Raw genomic sequence first — 19056 nt, forward strand, 5'->3', positions numbered from 1 at the left:
TTCCTGGGGAGACTCTACATATACTTTTTGCTAACTCTCTATCCACACTTGGCTTGTATACACAGATGTGAAAGCTCAAGAGGGCAGAGTGAAGTCCATCAAGTATCTCCCTTATCTTCCACCTGTTTCACATAAAAGAAGAACAAGCTAGCAGAAAAAATTCATTAAATGAGATAAGGATTTCCCCTTTACACAACAGAATTTGTATCAGCTTCTTTTCATAAGCAAAGATAGATGATCTTAATGGTTTTCCTAAAATGTAATTAAATTTATTAAACATTATCATCACCAAGGGACCTTGGTTACTCTAGTCTCGCCAGCACTTGTCTAATTAAGGAAACAGCTGCCCACTACATATCTATTGAGTTAAATCTCTCAGAGCTGGAGAGATTGTACAGGAGACAAGGTGCTTGCCTAGAATGAGGTTGACCATGATTTAAATCCCCAAACACTACATATGGTGCCCTGAGCACTGCCAAAGGTTACTCCTGAGTGCAGATTTAGGAATATCACTGAACACAGGCCAGGCAAACCTAACTTTTATTTTCTCTCTTAATTTTTGCTCATTTAGCTTATTCTTTGCTAAACTCAAACAATTGCTTTCCAAATTTCCTTTCCTATAATATAAATACTCTTTCTTCTTGCAGATTGGTGTCTAAGCTACTGAGCAGAATGTATGATACACATTTATTATGAGGCAAATATATATGTATATATATATATACTTTCTGTCTTTTGAATAAACAATGTGTTTAATAGGTTACTGGGGAGGTGTGCACATATGCCTATGCTCAGGGTGTTTATTCCTAGCTCTGTGCTCAGGGATCACTCCTGGAGCAGTTTGGGGGATCATAAGTAGTGCTGAGAATTGAACACTGTATTAAACTTTCTTAAAAATATTAGTGATTAACCTGGCTGTTTTCTAACAGCTCTTTCTCTTATATATATATGTATATATTTAATTAATTTTTATTAATTAAACACCATGAGGTACAGTTGTAGACTTACAGATTTTTGTGCTTGGGTTTTAATTATACAATGATCAAATACCCATCCCTCCACCAGTGCCCATTTTCCACCACCATGGATCCCAGTATCCCTCCCACCCCCATCCCACCCTGCCTCTGTGGCAGGGCATTGCCCTTTGTTCTCTCTCTCCTTTTGGGTGTTGTGGTCTGCAAAAGAGGCATTGAGTGGCAATCATGTTTGGTCCATAGTCTACTTTCAACATGCATCTCCCATCCTGGGAGGATCCTCCAAACACCCTTTATTTGGTGCTCCCTTCTCTATCTGAGCTGCCCATTCCCCTAGCATGCACGGCTGGTCTCTAAGCCATGGAATAATCCTCCTAGTACTGATTCGGCTATTCTTGAGTATTAATCTCCTATTTTGTTACTTTATGTCCCCCAGATGAATGCAATCTTTTTATGTCTATCCCTCTCTTTCTGACTCATTTCACTTAGCATGATACTTTCCATGTAGTATCACTTGTATGTAAATTTCATGACTTCATCTTTTCTAACAGCTACATAGTACTCCATTGTGTAGATGTACCAAAGTTTCTTTAACTAGTCATCTGCTCTTTGGCACTCAGGTTTTTTCCAGATTCTGGCTATTGTAAAGAGTGCTGCAATGAACAAACAAGTGCAGATGTCACTTCGACTATACATTTTTGCCTCTCTGGGATATATTCCCAGGAATGGTATTGCTGGGTCAAATGGGAGCTCAATTTCTAATTTTTTGAGAATTGTCCATACTGTTTTCCAAAAGGATTGTACCAGTTGGCATTCCCACCAGCAGTGAAGGAGTGTCCCTTTCTCACCACATCCGCACCAGCACCGGTTTCTTTTGTTCTTTTGGATGTGGGCCAGTCTCTGAGGTGTGAGATGGTATCTCATTGTGGTTTTGATCTGCATCTCCCTCATGATTAATGATGTAGAGCATTTTCTCATGTGCCTTTTTGCCATTCAGATTTCTTCTTTGAGAAAGTTTCAGTTCATTTCATTGCCCCATTTTTTTTATGGGGTTGGATGTTTTCTTCTTGTGGAATTCAACCAGTACTTTGTATATTCTTGATATCAACCCCTCTAACAGCTCTTTCAATTTATTATTTTTCCTATATCAAAAAGTTATAAAACTGTAGGAGAGAGGAATTTTTAGCATCCCACACAAAATAGGAGGCTTTGTTTCCATCTTCAAACTGTGGTCTCTGAGCCCAACTTTAATTTTAGATCAGTATTATGAATGATCAGAATTTGGAACTCTGTTCTTATTAGTTTCCTTAAGTAAAATATTGTGTCTCATCGTCTTTTCCCCTGCTTACACTAGCAGAATAACTTGACACATTGATAATATTTCTAAAAATATTTAGAGTTTGAATGATTCCCCAAGAAAGGAATTTTATAGGCTACCCTCTCTATTTCTCATGGACACTTTCCAAATTCTCCCTTCTATCCTCTTTGCGAATGTTGGATAACCCATAGCACCTGCCTATGTGCCTTTTGAGCCAAAAATATCTGGGGAGAGGTGAGAGAAATAGCTCAAGGAACTGAGCCCAGGAAAATCATCTTTACTTGCAAGAGTAAGTAAATAGTGGGTGGTCATCCAAGCACAGTGCTGCAGTAGCTCCTGAGCTGGGTGTGGTCCCAAAATTAAAAAAATAAAATAAATAAATAAATAAATAAATAAATCTGCCACTGTCCTCCTGTTGTTCATCGATTTTCTCGAGCAGGCCCAGTAATGTCTCCATTTTGAGACTTGTTACTGTATTTGGCATATTGAATACGTCACGGGTAGCTTGCCAGGGTTTGCCATGTGGGCAAGATACTCTTGGTAGCTCGCTGGGCTCTCCGAGAGGGTTGGAGGAAAAATAAATAAGTAAGGTAGAAAATCTTGGGGAAAGTGTGTGAGCTGAATTAATTCAAAAGGAGGATAAATAAGACAGACACCAAGACACATTCTCTCCTGCGAATCTTGCCCCCACCACCATTTGGATACAATGGCATCAAGAGGCACACACACAATTTGCTCTGTCTTCCTTCTAGAATGTCATTGCCTGATGGGGAAGTTTCAATTTTGCATAATAACTGGCTGATCTTATTTTCCTTCTCTTCAGGGTATCCTGGAACTGGAGAAGGAAAGAATTCAACTTTTATGCAATAACTTACACCAGTACACCCAACATGTTTCAGTTTTTGGCCAAACCCTGACCACAGTGAGTAGGAAGCACATCTCCCTTTTTGTCAAGCATGGTACCTAGTGGCAGAAAACATATCTTCAGCAACCTTGTTCTGCTTCCCTTGGCATTGCAGTGCCACGCGCAGATTCACTGTGCCATCAGCAAGATAGATGTCGAAAAAGATATCCAGGCGCTAATGGAAGAAGAAAATGCAGTTTCATCTATAGAAAATAAATCAGTGTTCCTGCTAACCGATTACTTTGTAAGTATGGAATGGAAAGAATTTCCATTAGGGGAGATCTTTTGTCATGTTCTAAAGAATTGGTGTTGAAAACAAAAATGGAAAGCAACCGTAAAGGGAACATCTTGTTTTATGAATTGACAATGATTTTTTTCACAGTCCATATAAATTTTTTAAGTGTACAATTTACAAACTGGGAAATGGAAGCATTTTTTAAAAATATTCTCTAGAATGGAAGAAAGTCAAACACGATTTTAGACTAAAACTTTGTTATTCATCTAAAAGCAATGCTAGACCGATGTGTTATGTAATCTACATATTATCACTGTATGTAAGATTGGTGGTTTGTTGCTGCATATCACAGACCCCCAAATGTAAGGGCTATCAAACTAACATTTGTTATCTGACAGCTTCTGTGGGTCTGAATTCAGGCATGCCTTTGACTATGATGCAAATTTGCAATCAATGTGTCAGCAGCCAGTTCAAGGCTCTGCAGGAGGATGACTGATTTCTCAGCTTCTTCACTCAGTTGGGGGCAGCCTCCAGCCCTCTGTTGACTGGAGAGATCTGTGTTTCTTGTTGTGTGGGTTTCTCCATGGGCAACTCACAGCATGCCAGTCTGCTACTCCCAAAAGTGGTGATCTTACTTCTGGAGTAGGAGCTGGTGTGTCCAAGACAAAAGCACAGTTTTTTTAGAAACCTATCTCAGAAGTACATAGTAACAATAGCTTACTCTTTATAAGTAATTCAATCAATAAGTACAATCCATACACTAGAGTAAAGGATTACACCAAGGTATCGTGAAAGTGAGGATTGTTGCTGACATGCTTCATACTGCATGCCTTTGAAAAATTTGAAATTTATGGAGGTTTATTTTGAGAGCTTTGGGGCAGAGCTACTATCTGCTTTTGTTTAAAAGCAGATCAGTATTGGGGCTGGAGTGATCGCACAGCAGGTAGGGCATTTGCCTTGTACGTGGCCGTCACGGGTTTGATTCCCAGCATCCCATATGGTCCCCTGAGCACCACCAGGAGTAATTACTGAGTGCATGAGCCAGGAGTGACCCCTGTGCATCGGCAGGTGTGACACACACACACACACACACACACACACACACACACACACACACACACACACATACACAAAGCAGATTCAGTATCAGTGTCCCTGGTTGGAGTTTAGTCATCTTGTTTCATTGTATTTGTGGGTATATTATTTTATTGGGGTGGGGGCATACCTCAAAGACTTTGTCTAATGCTCCCATTTTGTTACTCTTAATAATCATCTTCTAAGAACTTATTGGAAAATCTGCAAAATGAAATTTTGATAGATTCTTCCTAAACCCTCTGATGATTTTATTCAGATTTTCATCGTCCAGATTATAGGGTTCATTCCTCTCTGCATATAGAATAAGTACAGTGATTGTGTCTTACCCATTGGATTAGTAGTATAACCAAAACAAACAAACAAACAAACAAAAACCACAACAAAAAACCTGAACCACCTCAGGAGGATAACAAACGTTTGTTAGGTTCTGAGTTGGCTGACTGTTTGGAACATATGAATTAAAATATGTCTTTGGATCAGGAATCAGGAGGTTAGGGTCGAGAGAAAAGGCAGATCTAACTCAGCAATGACTCCCAATTAGCTTTCCCCTTACTCACCCTCCAAGCAGCAGAATGTGGTCAGCAGTTTCTTGGGTTTTGTGTGGCCCTCTGTTTATTTTTCCTTTTGTCAGACCAAAGTATTTCAATTTAATAGTCCAAATTGTTTGTCTTTAGTTTTGTTGGATTTTCTTTGGGGTCTAGCACCCAAAAACATCTCAATATTCTTAGAGCCTATTTAAAAAGCATTTACTTCAATAATCTGACACAAACTACTCAGACACCTGTTCTGTGGATTGTTCCTACTATACCTCACACTGTCCTCCCTCTGTCTTTAACTTGTACTCTTTCTTCAGCCTGGCATAATCTTTGCCTTCCTTCCCCTTGGCAAAAAATTCATGATTACATTTTCTCTTCTCCTTGAAGCTTTTGTTCTACCCAACTCTTGTTAAGTGAGGCATTGTTGTCTGCACCACACAAGAATGAAAGAAACTTGACCTTGATTTGCTAATCTATTGATACTATGTATGATTCAGGGCTTACCTGAATTACAAACCATTCTTGGACGATTATGTGTACATATTTTAATTCATATGTTCCAAACAGTCAGCCAACTCAAAACCTAACAAACGTTTGTTAACCTCTTGAGGTGGTTCAGGTTTTTTTTTTTGTTTTTTTTTTTTTTTGGTTTTGTTTTTAATTTTATTGAATCACCGTGAGATAGTTACAAGTTTTCATGTTTGGTTTACAATCACACAATGATCAAATCCCCAAAAGTAGAGAGAGAGTATAGGGAATAATATCTGCCATGGAGGCAGGGGGAGGTGGTTCGGGTTTGAGGCACATAATTGTTCTCCGTGCTGTTGAAGTTTTGTCAGTATCCAACACATAGAATTATCAAGAAAGAACAAAATAACTATAGTAATTGCCAATTTTCCAAGAGAAAATTGTTTTATTAAAAAGAGTGTCCATCTACATACTTAACAAGTTGTGAACAAGGAAGTGTTTTCTTAAAAAGGTCTGGAACAGATTTGACATTTGTACAAAGCAAAGGTTATTTGACTTTTAAAAACATGTTACTGTCCATTAAGTTAAAGTTAGTGGAAAGTTTTGATACAACTTGCTGCAGCAACTCTTAAATTGTCAACATCTTGATATTTTTCCTAAAGGAAGAAGATCTTAACAATACCATGACTACAGAGCGACAACAATCTTCCATAAAATCAAAACTTCTGAGATTGCAAAATGACATTGAGAAAGTCTCCCGAGACCAGGAAGGTATGTGATTATCTCTGTGAATGGCTCTTTTAGGGAAAGCATTCTGCACAGAAGACAGAGTGATTTGCTTTTACTGACTGGGGCAAGGCTTGTCTTATTTAAAGAATCATTGTTGAACCAATTGTCAGGATAAAGAAAAGTATGGTAGAAGGTGAAAAAAAAATTTGAAAAATGACATATTGGTCTCTTTGTGAGACTTGTGTAAGGGTACCATTTTTACCAGAAATAATGCTTTTTTTATGGTACAATAAATTGGCAGGAATAAGTGACAGTTTGGTTTTAAATATGCATGGTAAACCTCCTGTGCACAGGCCTTCTGGCTCTCTTACTTCTTATTTTTGGAGGGGAAGAAGGAGTACATGGTCAGTGGTACTGAGAGATTCCTACTAATTTTTCACTTAGGGGACATTCTTGGCAATACTTGGGGACCATATATGGTGCTGGGAATCAAACCCAGGTTGGCCGTGTGCAAGGCAATTGCTTTACCCTATACTATAGCTTCGGCTCCTTGTTTGTTTCTGTTAAATCTAACTTTTCTAAATAATGAATTTAAGTTACTGTAAGTAGGCAGTTCTAAAGCAATATAGTTAATAAAAATGACTCTACAAGGTTATTCTGATAGGTAGAGCTTGTTTTGTGTGAATCAAGTGATATATTGCAATGTTATACTTTATGGAAAATTCAGGAGAACATAATAGAACTGTAAGTATAGTGGGAGCTGTGAGACAATACAGCCGGTAAGGCATTTGATTTGCACACAGAAAACCTGAGGTTTGATCCCAGGTATCCTGTTTGGTCCCTTGAGCACTGTCAGGAATGATTCCTGAGTGCAGAACCTAGAGTAACTCCTGAGCATCACTGTAGTTGGTCTAAAAATAAATAAATAAATAAAAACTGGAAATATTTTCATAACTGTAAATATCCTGACGGGGAGTCTGTCATTAGGAATCCACCATGGAATAGGTCAAAAAATGATTCAAATATCCTACCTTGAGAAAGAGCAATCTTTATGCATATATCAATTTGCATACCAACATTGTTCATTTAAAGAAGGGTAAGTTGCATTGTATCAATGATGGTTAGTAAGGCATCACTCTGTGTGAGAGATGTGTGCTGAAAGTGGGTAAAGGACCAAACATGATAACCTCTGAGTATCTGTATTGCAAACCATAATGCCCAGAGAGAGAGACAGAGACAGAGACAGAGACAGAGAGACAGAGAGAGAAACAGAGAGAGAGAAAGAGGTGTGACAGGAGGAATATGAGTGATATTGGTGGTGGGAAATGTACACTGGTGGAGGGATGGGTGTTGGAACACTGTCTGACTGAAACCCTATCCTGAAAGTGTTGTAATTGTATCTCACAGTGATTCAATTTAAATAATTAAAAAAAAAAGAAAGATAGAAGATTAAGTTGAATTGAAATTCCATTCAAATACAGCTACAGACATTTAAGAAATCTTTCTCGGCTTAGGCTTCTGAGTATGATCTCTTCAAAGTTGGGCCCTCTTGGGATGGAATGAATGGTGACCAGGAGCATGGTTTCATTTGCAGGCCTGGAACGAATGCTTAAAGCTTACTCCAGTAGCTCTTCCTTCTCAGATGCAGAGAGCCAGAAAATCACTGCAGCCTTAATGGATGAGGTAAATATTTGCTGTGTTAAGCTTCCTCCATTTAATGATGAGTTATTTTTAGAATGTTTGTTTTCTGGCCCATTTGACCTCTGTTTGCTTTTCCCTTCTCCTGACCTAGAACAATTTAGTCAAAGATCTTGTAAGTCAGCTGCTTGATAGGAAGACTGAAAGATATGGAAAAATCAAGTTCTTAGAGGTCCTTGGAAAAGACCTGGACCTCTAGTGTAGCTATCTAAAATAGAGTGATTCCTTTAGGATCTGGAAACCGTATGTATTTTGACCCGTTAAGAAAATTTGAACAAAAATTTAGGGTCTACATTTTTTACCTCCAGTATTGGGGATCAACCCCATGGTCTCCCATGTGAAAATCAAGTACTCTACAGCTAAGTTCCATTCCCTGCCAGAGTCTACTATCTGAGAGGCCTGTATTTGGATCTGAACCCAAATCCATCATTTACCAAGGACCTTGGCCAGCATAAATTTCTCATCTGAAAAATGTAGATACAATACAACTCAAACAAACAACTTTTGTGAGGTTGAAATATTATTTGCAGAGGAGAGCTAAACTCTGGTGGTTACTAAAATGCTGTTTTCTGTTCATCCCTCAGTGCTCATTAGGTTCTTCTGTGAATAGAGAAAGGAAAGTAATGCCTATGTGGAAAGAAGAGGGAGTTTGGGGGAGAGGAAGCAACAGTTTCCAGGGAAATGGACCAACTTGAGAGCTGAGATTGTTTTAAGGAGAAGAGCAGGGAAAGCAGGGAAAGGAGCCTCTAGGCCTTTGTGCCAAGAGGCTGGACTCCAACAGCACTGTCTCCCTCCCCTGCCCTCTTCCCCGTCCCCCCACACACCTTAATCTGGCTTTGGGGAAAATTGATGGACAAGTTAGTCACTTACTTTGAAGGAGTCCACATTAAAAAGGAAGTTAGCAAATCTGATGAATTTTGTATGAAAATAGAAAGGAGCTGATACCCATTACCTGGGTGTCCTAGATAAAGTTTTTCTGCTTTGATTAGAGTGAGAGAAAGTTGACTGGAAAAAACTGAGAAAGAGGTTTTTTTGTTTTTGTTTTTGTTTGGAGCGATAGCACAGTGGCAGGGCGTTTGCCTTGCACGCAGGCAACGTGGCCAACCCGAGTTGGATTCCTCTGCCCCTCTCGGAGAGCTTGGCAAGCTACCAAGAGTATCTCGCCCGCACGGCAGAGCTTGGCAAGCTACCCATGATGTATTCAATATGCCAAACACAGTAACAACAAAGTCTCCAATGGAGACGTTACTGGGCCCGCTCGAGCTTGAGCAAATGGCACTATTACAGAAAGACCCAGGAAACAGGTAGACTTCTTGACTTTGCATGTTTTTCATGTTTTTTTTTTTGTTTTTGAATCACTGTAGGAAAAGTTACAAAGCTTTCAGGTTTAAGTCTCGGTCATGCAATGATCAAACACCTTTGCATGTTTTTAATCTTCTTGAAAAAGTAGCTGTCTAATAATTCTGACAAATTCGTCCTTTCAAAAGTTCTTTGGGGAAAGTAGATAGATACAGTCATGTAGAGTGTGTCTATTTTTTTCAGCCAAGTCTTCATTAAGACATGGATTTTGTAGGGACAGACATAGAAAGATTGCATTCATTTGGAGAACATAAAGTAAAAAAATAGGAGACTAACACCCAAGAATATCAGAGATAAGTACCAGAAGGTTTACTCCATGGCTTGGAGACCAGCTGCACATGCTAGGGGAAAAGGCAGCTCAGATAGAGAAGGGAGCACCAAATAAAGGGTGTTGGGAGGATCCTCCCAGGATGAGAGATGCGTGCTGAGAGTAGACTATAGACCGAACATGATTGCCACTCAATGCCTCTTTTGCAAACCACAGCACCCAAAAGGAGAGAGAGAACAAAAGGGAATGCCCTGCCACAGAGGCAGGGTGGGATGGGGGTGGGGGAATGAGAGGTGGGAGAGATACTGGGACCCACAGTGGTGGTGGATGGGCACTGGTGGACGGATGGGTACTCAATCACTGTATAACTGAAACCCAAGCACAAAAATTTGTAAGTCTTCAACTGTACCTCATGGTGTTTCACTAATAAAATTTTTTTAAAAAAAGAAAGAAATGGATTTTGTAGCATAATACATATACAGAATAAACAACGGACTGAATTCACAGAGTTGGGATGAAGCATAGGAAACAATCTGATTTCTAGACTCATATTTGTGATCTGAGGAAGGAGCAAATCTGAATCCTCAAATAATGAGTGCCAAATGCCCATGCATACTCCTTAGTCATATTGCACCAGGGTGAGGAGATGCTCATATAACTGGCAGATTTTTGTGTTTCCTAAGGAAGATTTCATGAAGGAGGAAACTCTTTGAAACATTTAATGTTGGTAAACTAGGCTTGATCTTTGAGGAACTGCTTCAGAAATTGCAAGTTTTTGAAGTGAAATTGTATTCAGATAGTGGACAGGATGCCACATGAGTAGGAAAGGGCTTATTCTATGATGCTCTCATATGCAGCTGAGGTCTAATAGTGAAGGTATGAGGGAACTTCTGATTTCATCTTATATAAGCCTCATATAATGTGTTGATTTGAGTGTAAGAGCCTTACTCAATCTATTGGAGATGTTGGGTACAGGACTGTGACCCTTGGAGTGAATGATTGAGTTAGTGATCTTCATCTAGAGAAATAGAAAGGAAGAGAAAAAATTGAGTCAGTAGGCCTCTTTCATGTTTGGATAATACGAGTTGAGTTACCTTGTCCCCACAGTCTGAAAAGCAATTTTGAGTGTAGTTTAAGATCCAGTAGAGATTAGAAACTGGAAGCACATTTTAGGCCTGATTCCTTGTTTCTATTTTTAAATATCTGGATAGAGTATTGTTTCCAATTTCTAGAAGTGTTGCCACAAACTTTCTAATAGAAAACCCCGCTTCTTCAGAAAAAAGTATTAACAATGCCAGCAACAACAACTAATCTACCTTCAATTATTTTAGTTTGATTCTAGTGATGCTAATTCAATTCACATGATATCGTGCATTATGGCTCATTGGATTTCTTCATGGCTTGCTGAGAATATAACTTCCACAATCAACACAAACCTTTCTCATTCCTCAGCAAAAAAAAACCAAAAAACAAAAACAAAAAACAAAAAACGGGAAAGTTGTTGACTGCCACAAAATACTGATAAATATATCTATCAAGGTTTCCTGCGCATAAGTAGACAGGATAGGACACTCTCAGCAGCTAAGCTTTTGCTCTGGTCTGCTTAAATGTGTTCATTTTTCTTCTCTTCAGCCTTTGCTGTGTATACGTGCCTGTGAGTTGAATGAACTTTTGTAAACTGCATATCATTTTGAATGTTGTCTGATTGCCCTTTATCAGACCAGTTATGCCTCATTGTCTAAAAAATGATTCACACGGTCAAATGATGTCTCCACAGACTAATCTGAAACTAGACCTTTTGCAAGCAAACTCCTATAAACTGTCCTCGGTATTAGCTGAACTAGAGCATAGACCCAAACCGACCCATTCCTGTAGTACCCGCATCTTCAAATGGAAAGAAAAGGTAAAACTTTAAGAGATTGGTGGTAATTTTTCTACAGGGCTTGTAGGGTAGAGGGCTGAAAAGTGCATCAGCGTAAAAAGCTATTATAAATTATGTGTCCCTATATCCTAAACCCCAAATTGCAGAATGTTAAGATAATTTATTTTTTTATCTTTGAGCAAAGCACAATTACTTTATTTGTATTTATGAGGCATTAAAAATATGTTGTGGATTCCTTCTCATACCTTAACTTTATTATTTCAATATAACAAACTTTCTATTAATTGAAATGTTATTAAATATTCTTAGTAATTAAAATTTATTACAATTTTATGAAATTTTAAGTTAAATAAAATTACTTAAAGTTATGGGGCTGGAGAGACAGTGCAGTGGGTAGGGTGCTTGCGTTGCATGTGGCTGACCAATGTTTGGTCCCCAAAACCCTATAGGGCTTGTAGGGTAGAGGTGGTCCCCTGAGAACAGAGCCCAGGGTAAGCCCTGAGAACTGCCAGATGTGGCCCCAAAAAGCAAGAAAAAAATTAATTTAATTAAGTTACTTAAAATTGAATATTTTGATTATTCTTTAATTAAAGCAATATTTTATTAAATTTAATTAAATTGAAATTATAGTATTAATGCATACCTAAATTGTGAGATTTTTCTTATAGTAATTCATCTCGTCTATTTACTACAGTAAATAAGCGTGCACAATTTTAAAAACTCACCCATCCATTGTTTGATAACAGTTAATGCAGAGTTGGATATAAGTGGCTTTTTGTTGTTTCGCATTCAGTATCTTAAGGGAAGCTTTAGCCTTCTTGCAATGAAGGGTAAGTTGTCTTTGGAAAGATTTAAGAACATTAGAATGTCCATTATTAGACAGAGTCATGATAATTTCGCTTGCATTAAAGCCAGTTAAAGTTGAAATTACAGAAATAATTCTGTGAGTGTTATTATTTGCTAGAGATACAGGTCAGAATGGCAAATATAGGCTGTAAGTTAGTAATTGTCTACTTAAAAAATTTAAACTTCAGAAATTAAAAAAAATCCTAAGAAAACTAGAAGACAGTTACTTTTCATGAATACATATGGTGACAGTAATGTTTAAAATGACGTTAGCTCTTTTTGTTTGTATTTTTCTCTTTGAGCAGCAGCAGATGCATAGCTATTTAAAACTCTCAAGGCCTTTTCTGATGAAGAGACTGGAGAATGTTGTGAGCAGGGCATCTTCTGTTAGGCAAAGCTATCCATGTTCTTCCTCTCCAGGTAATCCTCTTCCCAGACCTGGATCCAAAGCACATTGCTCCATTTACATTTTGTTTTCAGAGAGACATGTTGACTTATATCAGTTCAAAGAAACTTACGATTCAATTGGAATTATTTATTTGATTCTGTGAAAATGTTGGTTTATGGTAAAAATGTAATACAAAGGTGGGAGGGAGTCAAAGGAGTGGAGGGTTGGGCTGGAGCGATAGCACAGCGGGTAGGGCGTTTGCCTTGCACGCAGCCAACATGGCCGACCCGAGTTCGATTCCTCTGCCCCTCTTGGAGAGTCTGGCAAGCTACCGAGAGTATCTCGCTCGCACGGCAGAGCTCCTCGTGAGGTATTCGATATGCCAGACACAGTAACAACAAAGTCTCCAATGGAGACGTTACTGGGCCCGCTCGAGCAAATCGATGATCAACGGGAGGGCCTTTACCTTTACCTTTAATGTGAAAAAAGTACCTCCGATTGACTGCCATCCACATTAATTCAGCTGTCCAGCCAAGTTATGTGTCCATCCACCTCCCATTGCCTTTCATTTTGCAATATGGGAGCACCAATCATTGTTCCCTCATTGTTCAATTATAGGTACCATAGTCTTGACAATGGCTTGATGAGCAATTAGCAAAAAAGTTCCAAAAAGCCCATATGTATCATTTGAAAAACTATTCTATAAGACCTAACTTGGTGGTAAGAAGCATGTGCATCTAGTGTACCCTATTTGTACCTGAAGGGGCAACACTGATGTATTTTTTCCGAAAGGTATATAAGTTACCACACGTTAGCTAAGCAGTGTTAATTAAGCTTCTGTGAGAAACCGATATAACTACCTGTAGCCTAATGATAGAAATACAAAAGACATTCTGAGAATGCATTATAGGTGATGTAGTTGTATGAACATCATAACGTATAATTACATGAATGTAAATGGCACACACTGGACTATGGTACAGCTCAACTTTTCTCAGTTGTGGGTCATATGACCATCAGTAGGCCCCCAGGATATTCAAAGGGAACCACAGGTGAAAATCATGTAAATGGGGAACCATGACACAAGACTAAGAGGACAGCTGGTAGGAGGGGATCCATGGGAATGAAACAAGGTCAGAAGGGGGCCATCCACAGGAATAGATTAAGAAATACTGCCTGAGCCTATTGGACCATCATCATATTATGTAGTCAGTTGTGCAGAGTAACCCATGACTATATTATTAGGTTATCTTCTTTATTCTGACCATATTTTTTACAACAGACTTATTTGCTCTATAAGGACGTTTTTATTTATATACTGTATTGACTATATTATATATTATAATCCACAGGCATAATTGTTACAAATGTTAATGAATCAAGATACATTATGGAAGACAAGTCAAATTTCCTTTTAAGAATATTTCAATGTTTAAGCTCTGCTGCACTATGCTGCTAAATAACTAAAGAACTTCCCCTTATATTCCTATTGCCTACTGACAGTGTTAGTAATATAATTACACCTTAATTCAACTTTCAGTCTCCAGCGTGGTCCAGCTCGGCAATGGTCTTTGCAAGGCTTTATATTCATTTCAAGCCAGGCAAGATGATGAATTGAATTTGAAAAAAGGTAAGGACCAATCTCAATAGTTTAATTGCTTTCCTACTTTGAGATCTTTAGTTTGAATAAAACTCCTGACTTAGTGTGGCAGCCTCAAAAAAAAAAAAAAAATCCACTAACATGTCAGCTCAGGTGTATAATCTTGAAAGACAAAACCAGACTTCTTAAAAAACAAAGCACACTGAAAAATAAAGTTCACATCATAATAACATTTATTCAGCATTTGTGATGTGCCAGGCATTTTTGAAAGGATATTGTCCAATTTTTAATTTTCATAAAAATACTGAAGTAAATATTGTTCAGCTCAGGAGACTGGGGTATGGGAAAAGTTAAGGACTTTATTTAAAGTCACTTGTGATAATAGCATAAGATGTGAATCAGAAACAAAAGCACTTGTAAACCCCAGTATTATATTAGCAAAGAATGTCAGTCATGCATGCCACTAGAGATGCAGTCACATCTATTTTCTTTCTATTTTTTTTTTTTTTTGGTTTTTGGTCATACTCAATGGTGCTTTCAATAGGGTTCCTGAGATCAAATGGTGTGCTGAGGATTGGCAAGTGTCCTAACTGCTGTACTATCATTTGTCCCTATTTCCAATCTATTTTTTTTTTTTTGGTGGTGAGTGCTGCACCTGGCAGTTCTCAGGGCTCACTCCTGGCTCTGTGCTCAGGAATTACTCTTGGCAGTGCTCAGGGAACCATATGGGATTCTGGGGATCAAACCTGGCTCTACCATGTGCAAGGCAAGCTCCTTACCTGTTGTACTATCGTTCAAGTCCCCCAATCGATTTTCTTTTTCAGAAAGTTGACACAGTTATGTAAAAGTTCTGTTCATGGTTTAGTGTAAGATGACCCAAGCAAAGGATTCTGAGCTTACTGTTTCTCAAATTGCTCTCAGTAAGGTATTTTATGACTAATTGAAGGACTTGGACCTCCTCATTTGTGTCACAGACTTCTATTTATTATGCAGAGATATTATGTAATGGGTCATGTAGATCACAACATTATTATACAAGAAAATGTCACCAGTCTCAACTTTCTTTGTGTGTCTAATTAGCAAGTATATTCTGATGTTAAAACTGAGGCAGAGGTCTGGAAATGAAAAGGCAGTGAGAAAGAGTTGTGTCATTGGAGAGGAATAACCTTCAAGAGATGGTGCCCCAGGGTTAATGGAAATTCAAGATGAATTTTGCAGCTTACAATGGGAAACCACATACTTCCTGTGGTTAAAACCTTCTTCCTTTTCAGTTTGCCAGTCAGGCATAATTCTCTAGGCAATTACTTTTCCTGTGGGCTAGAAATAAGTAAAACAAACAGAAAGGGAAATAGAATGTATGCCTCTGCTTTCATTCATCTCCAATCAGCAATGCCTTTATTTTCAAATTTCATGTTATGGAAGTCACTTCATTACTCATTATGCCATTCTAAAGGGCACCTTCAAATAAAGAAACAAGTGGATAAATGAAATCTATGTTTCCATATGAATACTCATTCCTCAGAGGTCAGCTCAAACCCTGGGATTCTACATTTGAATTATACAATCAAACAGTAAATTGATCATCTTGCTTTTAGTGCTCTGTTGGTTGCAAAGTCATTTATATTTTCTTTCCTAAATGGTTCCTTCAAGTAAAAGGAGACATTGGAGGATTAGGGGAGTTGGCAATAACATAGTGAATTATTGGTCTGAATTATGTTAATCTACTGACCTGAGAGAACTGAATGAATGGAGATCTGAAACTGAGATTGATTTCCTACAAGAGTAGAATTGTGTTTTGTGACAAGAAAGATAGAAGGGGAGTTATCAGTCTCCTAAGGAACAAACTACTGGGGAATAAAATGAAAGATGAAAAATTACCTCAGAATGATGCTAAAGATAAAGTAGCTTACAGATCCTGGAGGAGCTGAATCTTTACACTTTGACATGCAGCCAGCAGCCAGAGAGAAAGGACTTTCCCAGGAAGGGTTTAGCCAAAGGATTTGGGGTATCAGACTTAGGTTATTAATATCAGAATACTGGTGGTATTACTGGTTTTTTTTTCCCTAGAGAAGAACCAGGTGTTTCTTAGAAATCCTATTCATTTGAATCACTACTTTAAAAAGTATTGTCTTCAAACTGCTATTTTATGAAAATTATCTACTTGTTCAGTAGGAAGCTCTTTTTGTGCATAGCTGTGGGTTGAGCCTTGTAACTGTGAAGTTGGCACAGTCCAGCTATTAAGAGCTGTTGTCTTGATCTTAGGGAAAAAGTGTGATCCCTGACACACAGTGGCCAACTTTCAAAATTTTGGTGGCCACCAACACTTGAAACCAACACCAAGGAAAAGCTTAAAGATCATGTCCCCATTATACTTAAAGTGAGCCAGGCAACATGAGAGTGACATCTGATTGAGCACAATTCTGGGGTTTATTTGTGTTTGGTTGGGGGGGTCACAGTAGTAGAGCTGAGACGTCACTCCCAGCAGTGCTCAGGGAACCATGTACTACCAGGGATCAAATCCAGCCCAGCAATTTTAGTCATTTCCCCAACCCACAATTCTGTTTCTAATCACACTATTTTGTGACACAAGCTGGTCATCAATGATCTTGTTCTTTGTCTTTGCATTGTGTCTGCTGCATACAAAATACTTTGGGTAAGTTTTGCTTCATCCAAATTAAATCACATGCATGAAATGATGCTGCCAAGCAAATCCTTAGAAACAGACTCTCCCTAGCTGCCTTACAGGTCTGGCTCAGGTGATATTTCTAATCTCAGAGACCCATTTAGTCAAATGTTCATTTTCACAGGGGACATTGTAACTATACACAAGAAAAAAGAAGAAGGATGGTGGTTTGGATCTTTAAATGGAAAGAAAGGTCACTTTCCTGCAGCATACGTGGAAGAGCTTCCTTCAGATGCTGGGGATGCAAGCGTACAGGCATCAAGCGAGGCTCCAAGCACTGCCTTACATTCTCTGTAAATGCTCCAGCACTGCAGCCGGGTGAATAAAGACCAATATTGTGAGCGTCACAGGTTTCTATTTCTCAGTGGATTGCAGGGCTCTTCCTGAATGTTACGCACTTTGTCCCTTAGTATTTATGGTTACTTGCTTGAAATAGAGAAAGGGCGGATAGATGGAGGCAGAGAAGAGCTTAGCGGGGATGTAGGGTGGGGGGGGTGAGTATTGAGTTTTTTAATTCCACACAGCCATGGAGATGGCATAATGCAGTTGCTTGATTACCTGAAGGTAGAGTGAGCAAAGGAAGATGAAGTGGAGAGAAAGAGAGAGAGAGCAAGAGAAAGAGAGAGCAAGAGAGAGAGAGAGACAGAGAGAGAGACAGAGACAGAGACAGAGAGACAGACAGACAGAGAAGAGGGCCTGTGTCTAGGGCAAATTCAATTCCATGTCTGAAGTGTAAAAGTTTTCTGGTAGAAGGCAACTTCTGATTCCAAAAGTAACGCCCACAACCCACCCCCAGCGCCATCTTACAGCACACAGCAGTGAAGAAAAAAACTGGCTGGAGAGCCCCCACAGCTCCTGGAGAATGCTCCGGGCCCCATCCAGAGCTGATATCACTGGGAGGTCCCAGATGGGGTAGGTGCTGTCTCCCCACCTTCCTCAGATGGAATCCCGGTGACCATGAGCTTCTACAAGCATGGCTCTGTCATGAGGGTACCAGGACTGTTTTTCTGAACCACACGGCCAGCATAAGTGGCCGCGTGACATTTCCTGATATGCAAAGTGATGAATGGAAAGCAAAGGATCTAGCATTTGTCCCTGAAAATCAGGCTTGAATGGTGATAGGAAAATCTGAGCAAAAGATAATGCCCAACCAAAACACATCTGGATTTTGTATTTAACTATGGTGCTATGCCACCCTGGGAGGGGAAGGGTGTCTTTCCCTCGCCTGTCCCCCTTTGCAGTGGCAGCATAGTGGCCTGCATCTTTTAGAGCCTAGTGAACAGCCAGGTATGAGACTGCATTGATGAGGCACGTGGAGTTTCATGGGATGGGGGTGGAATTGGCCCTGCTCCCCGCCATGACAATGCTCCAGGTTGCCACCCTCAAACGCCTCCTCTGGTTCTGACTGACCATGATCCCAGAGGCACACATACCAATCTCGGAACCCAGGGGCTTCTGGCAGTAATCCCTCTAGGTTTATTACTAAAATGTCAAAAATCCAAATTTGCGTGGCCACTATTGTGGCCACACGACATCATATGCTCTTCATAATCAGCAATAGAAAACAAATTTTCTAATTATGCCTTTGTGGCAGGTCTGAAAGTTGGGGAAAACTCCAAATAACAATGTTGGGTCTTTCGTTGTAATATTGAATGTGATCAACGTAGAAGAGAGAGAGTAAAGTGAAAATCTGCCACACAGGCAGGGGGTGGGTGGGAGGGGGCGTATACTGTGGTTCTTGGTGGTGGAAAATGTGCACTGGTGAAGGGACGGGTGATTGATCATTGTATGACCGACCGAGGCATGAACTGAAAGGCTTTGTGATTGTTCTCACGGTGATTCAATAAAATAAAAAAAAAGTTTTCTGGTAGCAAAACAGAGATTTTATTTATTTATTTGCTTTTTGGGTCACACCTGGCGATGCAAAGGGGTTACTCCTGGCTTTTCACTCAAGAGTTACTCCTGGCGGTGCTCAGGGGACCATATTTGATGCTGGGAATCGAACCTGGGTTGACTGCGTGCAAGGCAAACACCCTACCTGTTGTGCTATCTCTCCAGCCCTCAGAGATTATA

General features: G+C 39.4%; 1 protein-coding gene across 1 annotated transcript in view; it reads left to right on the forward strand.

The window, feature by feature from the left end:
* The window catches only part of NOSTRIN (nitric oxide synthase trafficking), a 72016-nt gene extending 54687 nt beyond the window's left edge, over window positions 1–17329 (forward strand). The window contains exons 9-16 of the mRNA XM_056110228.1: window positions 3116–3214; window positions 3312–3440; window positions 6193–6301; window positions 7854–7942; window positions 11362–11487; window positions 12618–12732; window positions 14241–14330; window positions 17108–17329. Of these exons, the coding sequence (XP_055966203.1) occupies window positions 3116–3214; window positions 3312–3440; window positions 6193–6301; window positions 7854–7942; window positions 11362–11487; window positions 12618–12732; window positions 14241–14330; window positions 17108–17280 (930 nt within the window). The 3' untranslated portion in view covers window positions 17281–17329. The remainder of the gene's footprint in view (window positions 1–3115; window positions 3215–3311; window positions 3441–6192; window positions 6302–7853; window positions 7943–11361; window positions 11488–12617; window positions 12733–14240; window positions 14331–17107) is intronic.
* Window positions 17330–19056: the final 1727 nt, after the last annotated feature.

This window comes from Sorex fumeus, unplaced genomic scaffold (genome assembly GCF_029834395.1).
Source record: "Sorex fumeus unplaced genomic scaffold, SorFum_2.1 ptg000009l, whole genome shotgun sequence".
Taxonomy (NCBI): domain Eukaryota; kingdom Metazoa; phylum Chordata; class Mammalia; order Eulipotyphla; family Soricidae; genus Sorex; species Sorex fumeus.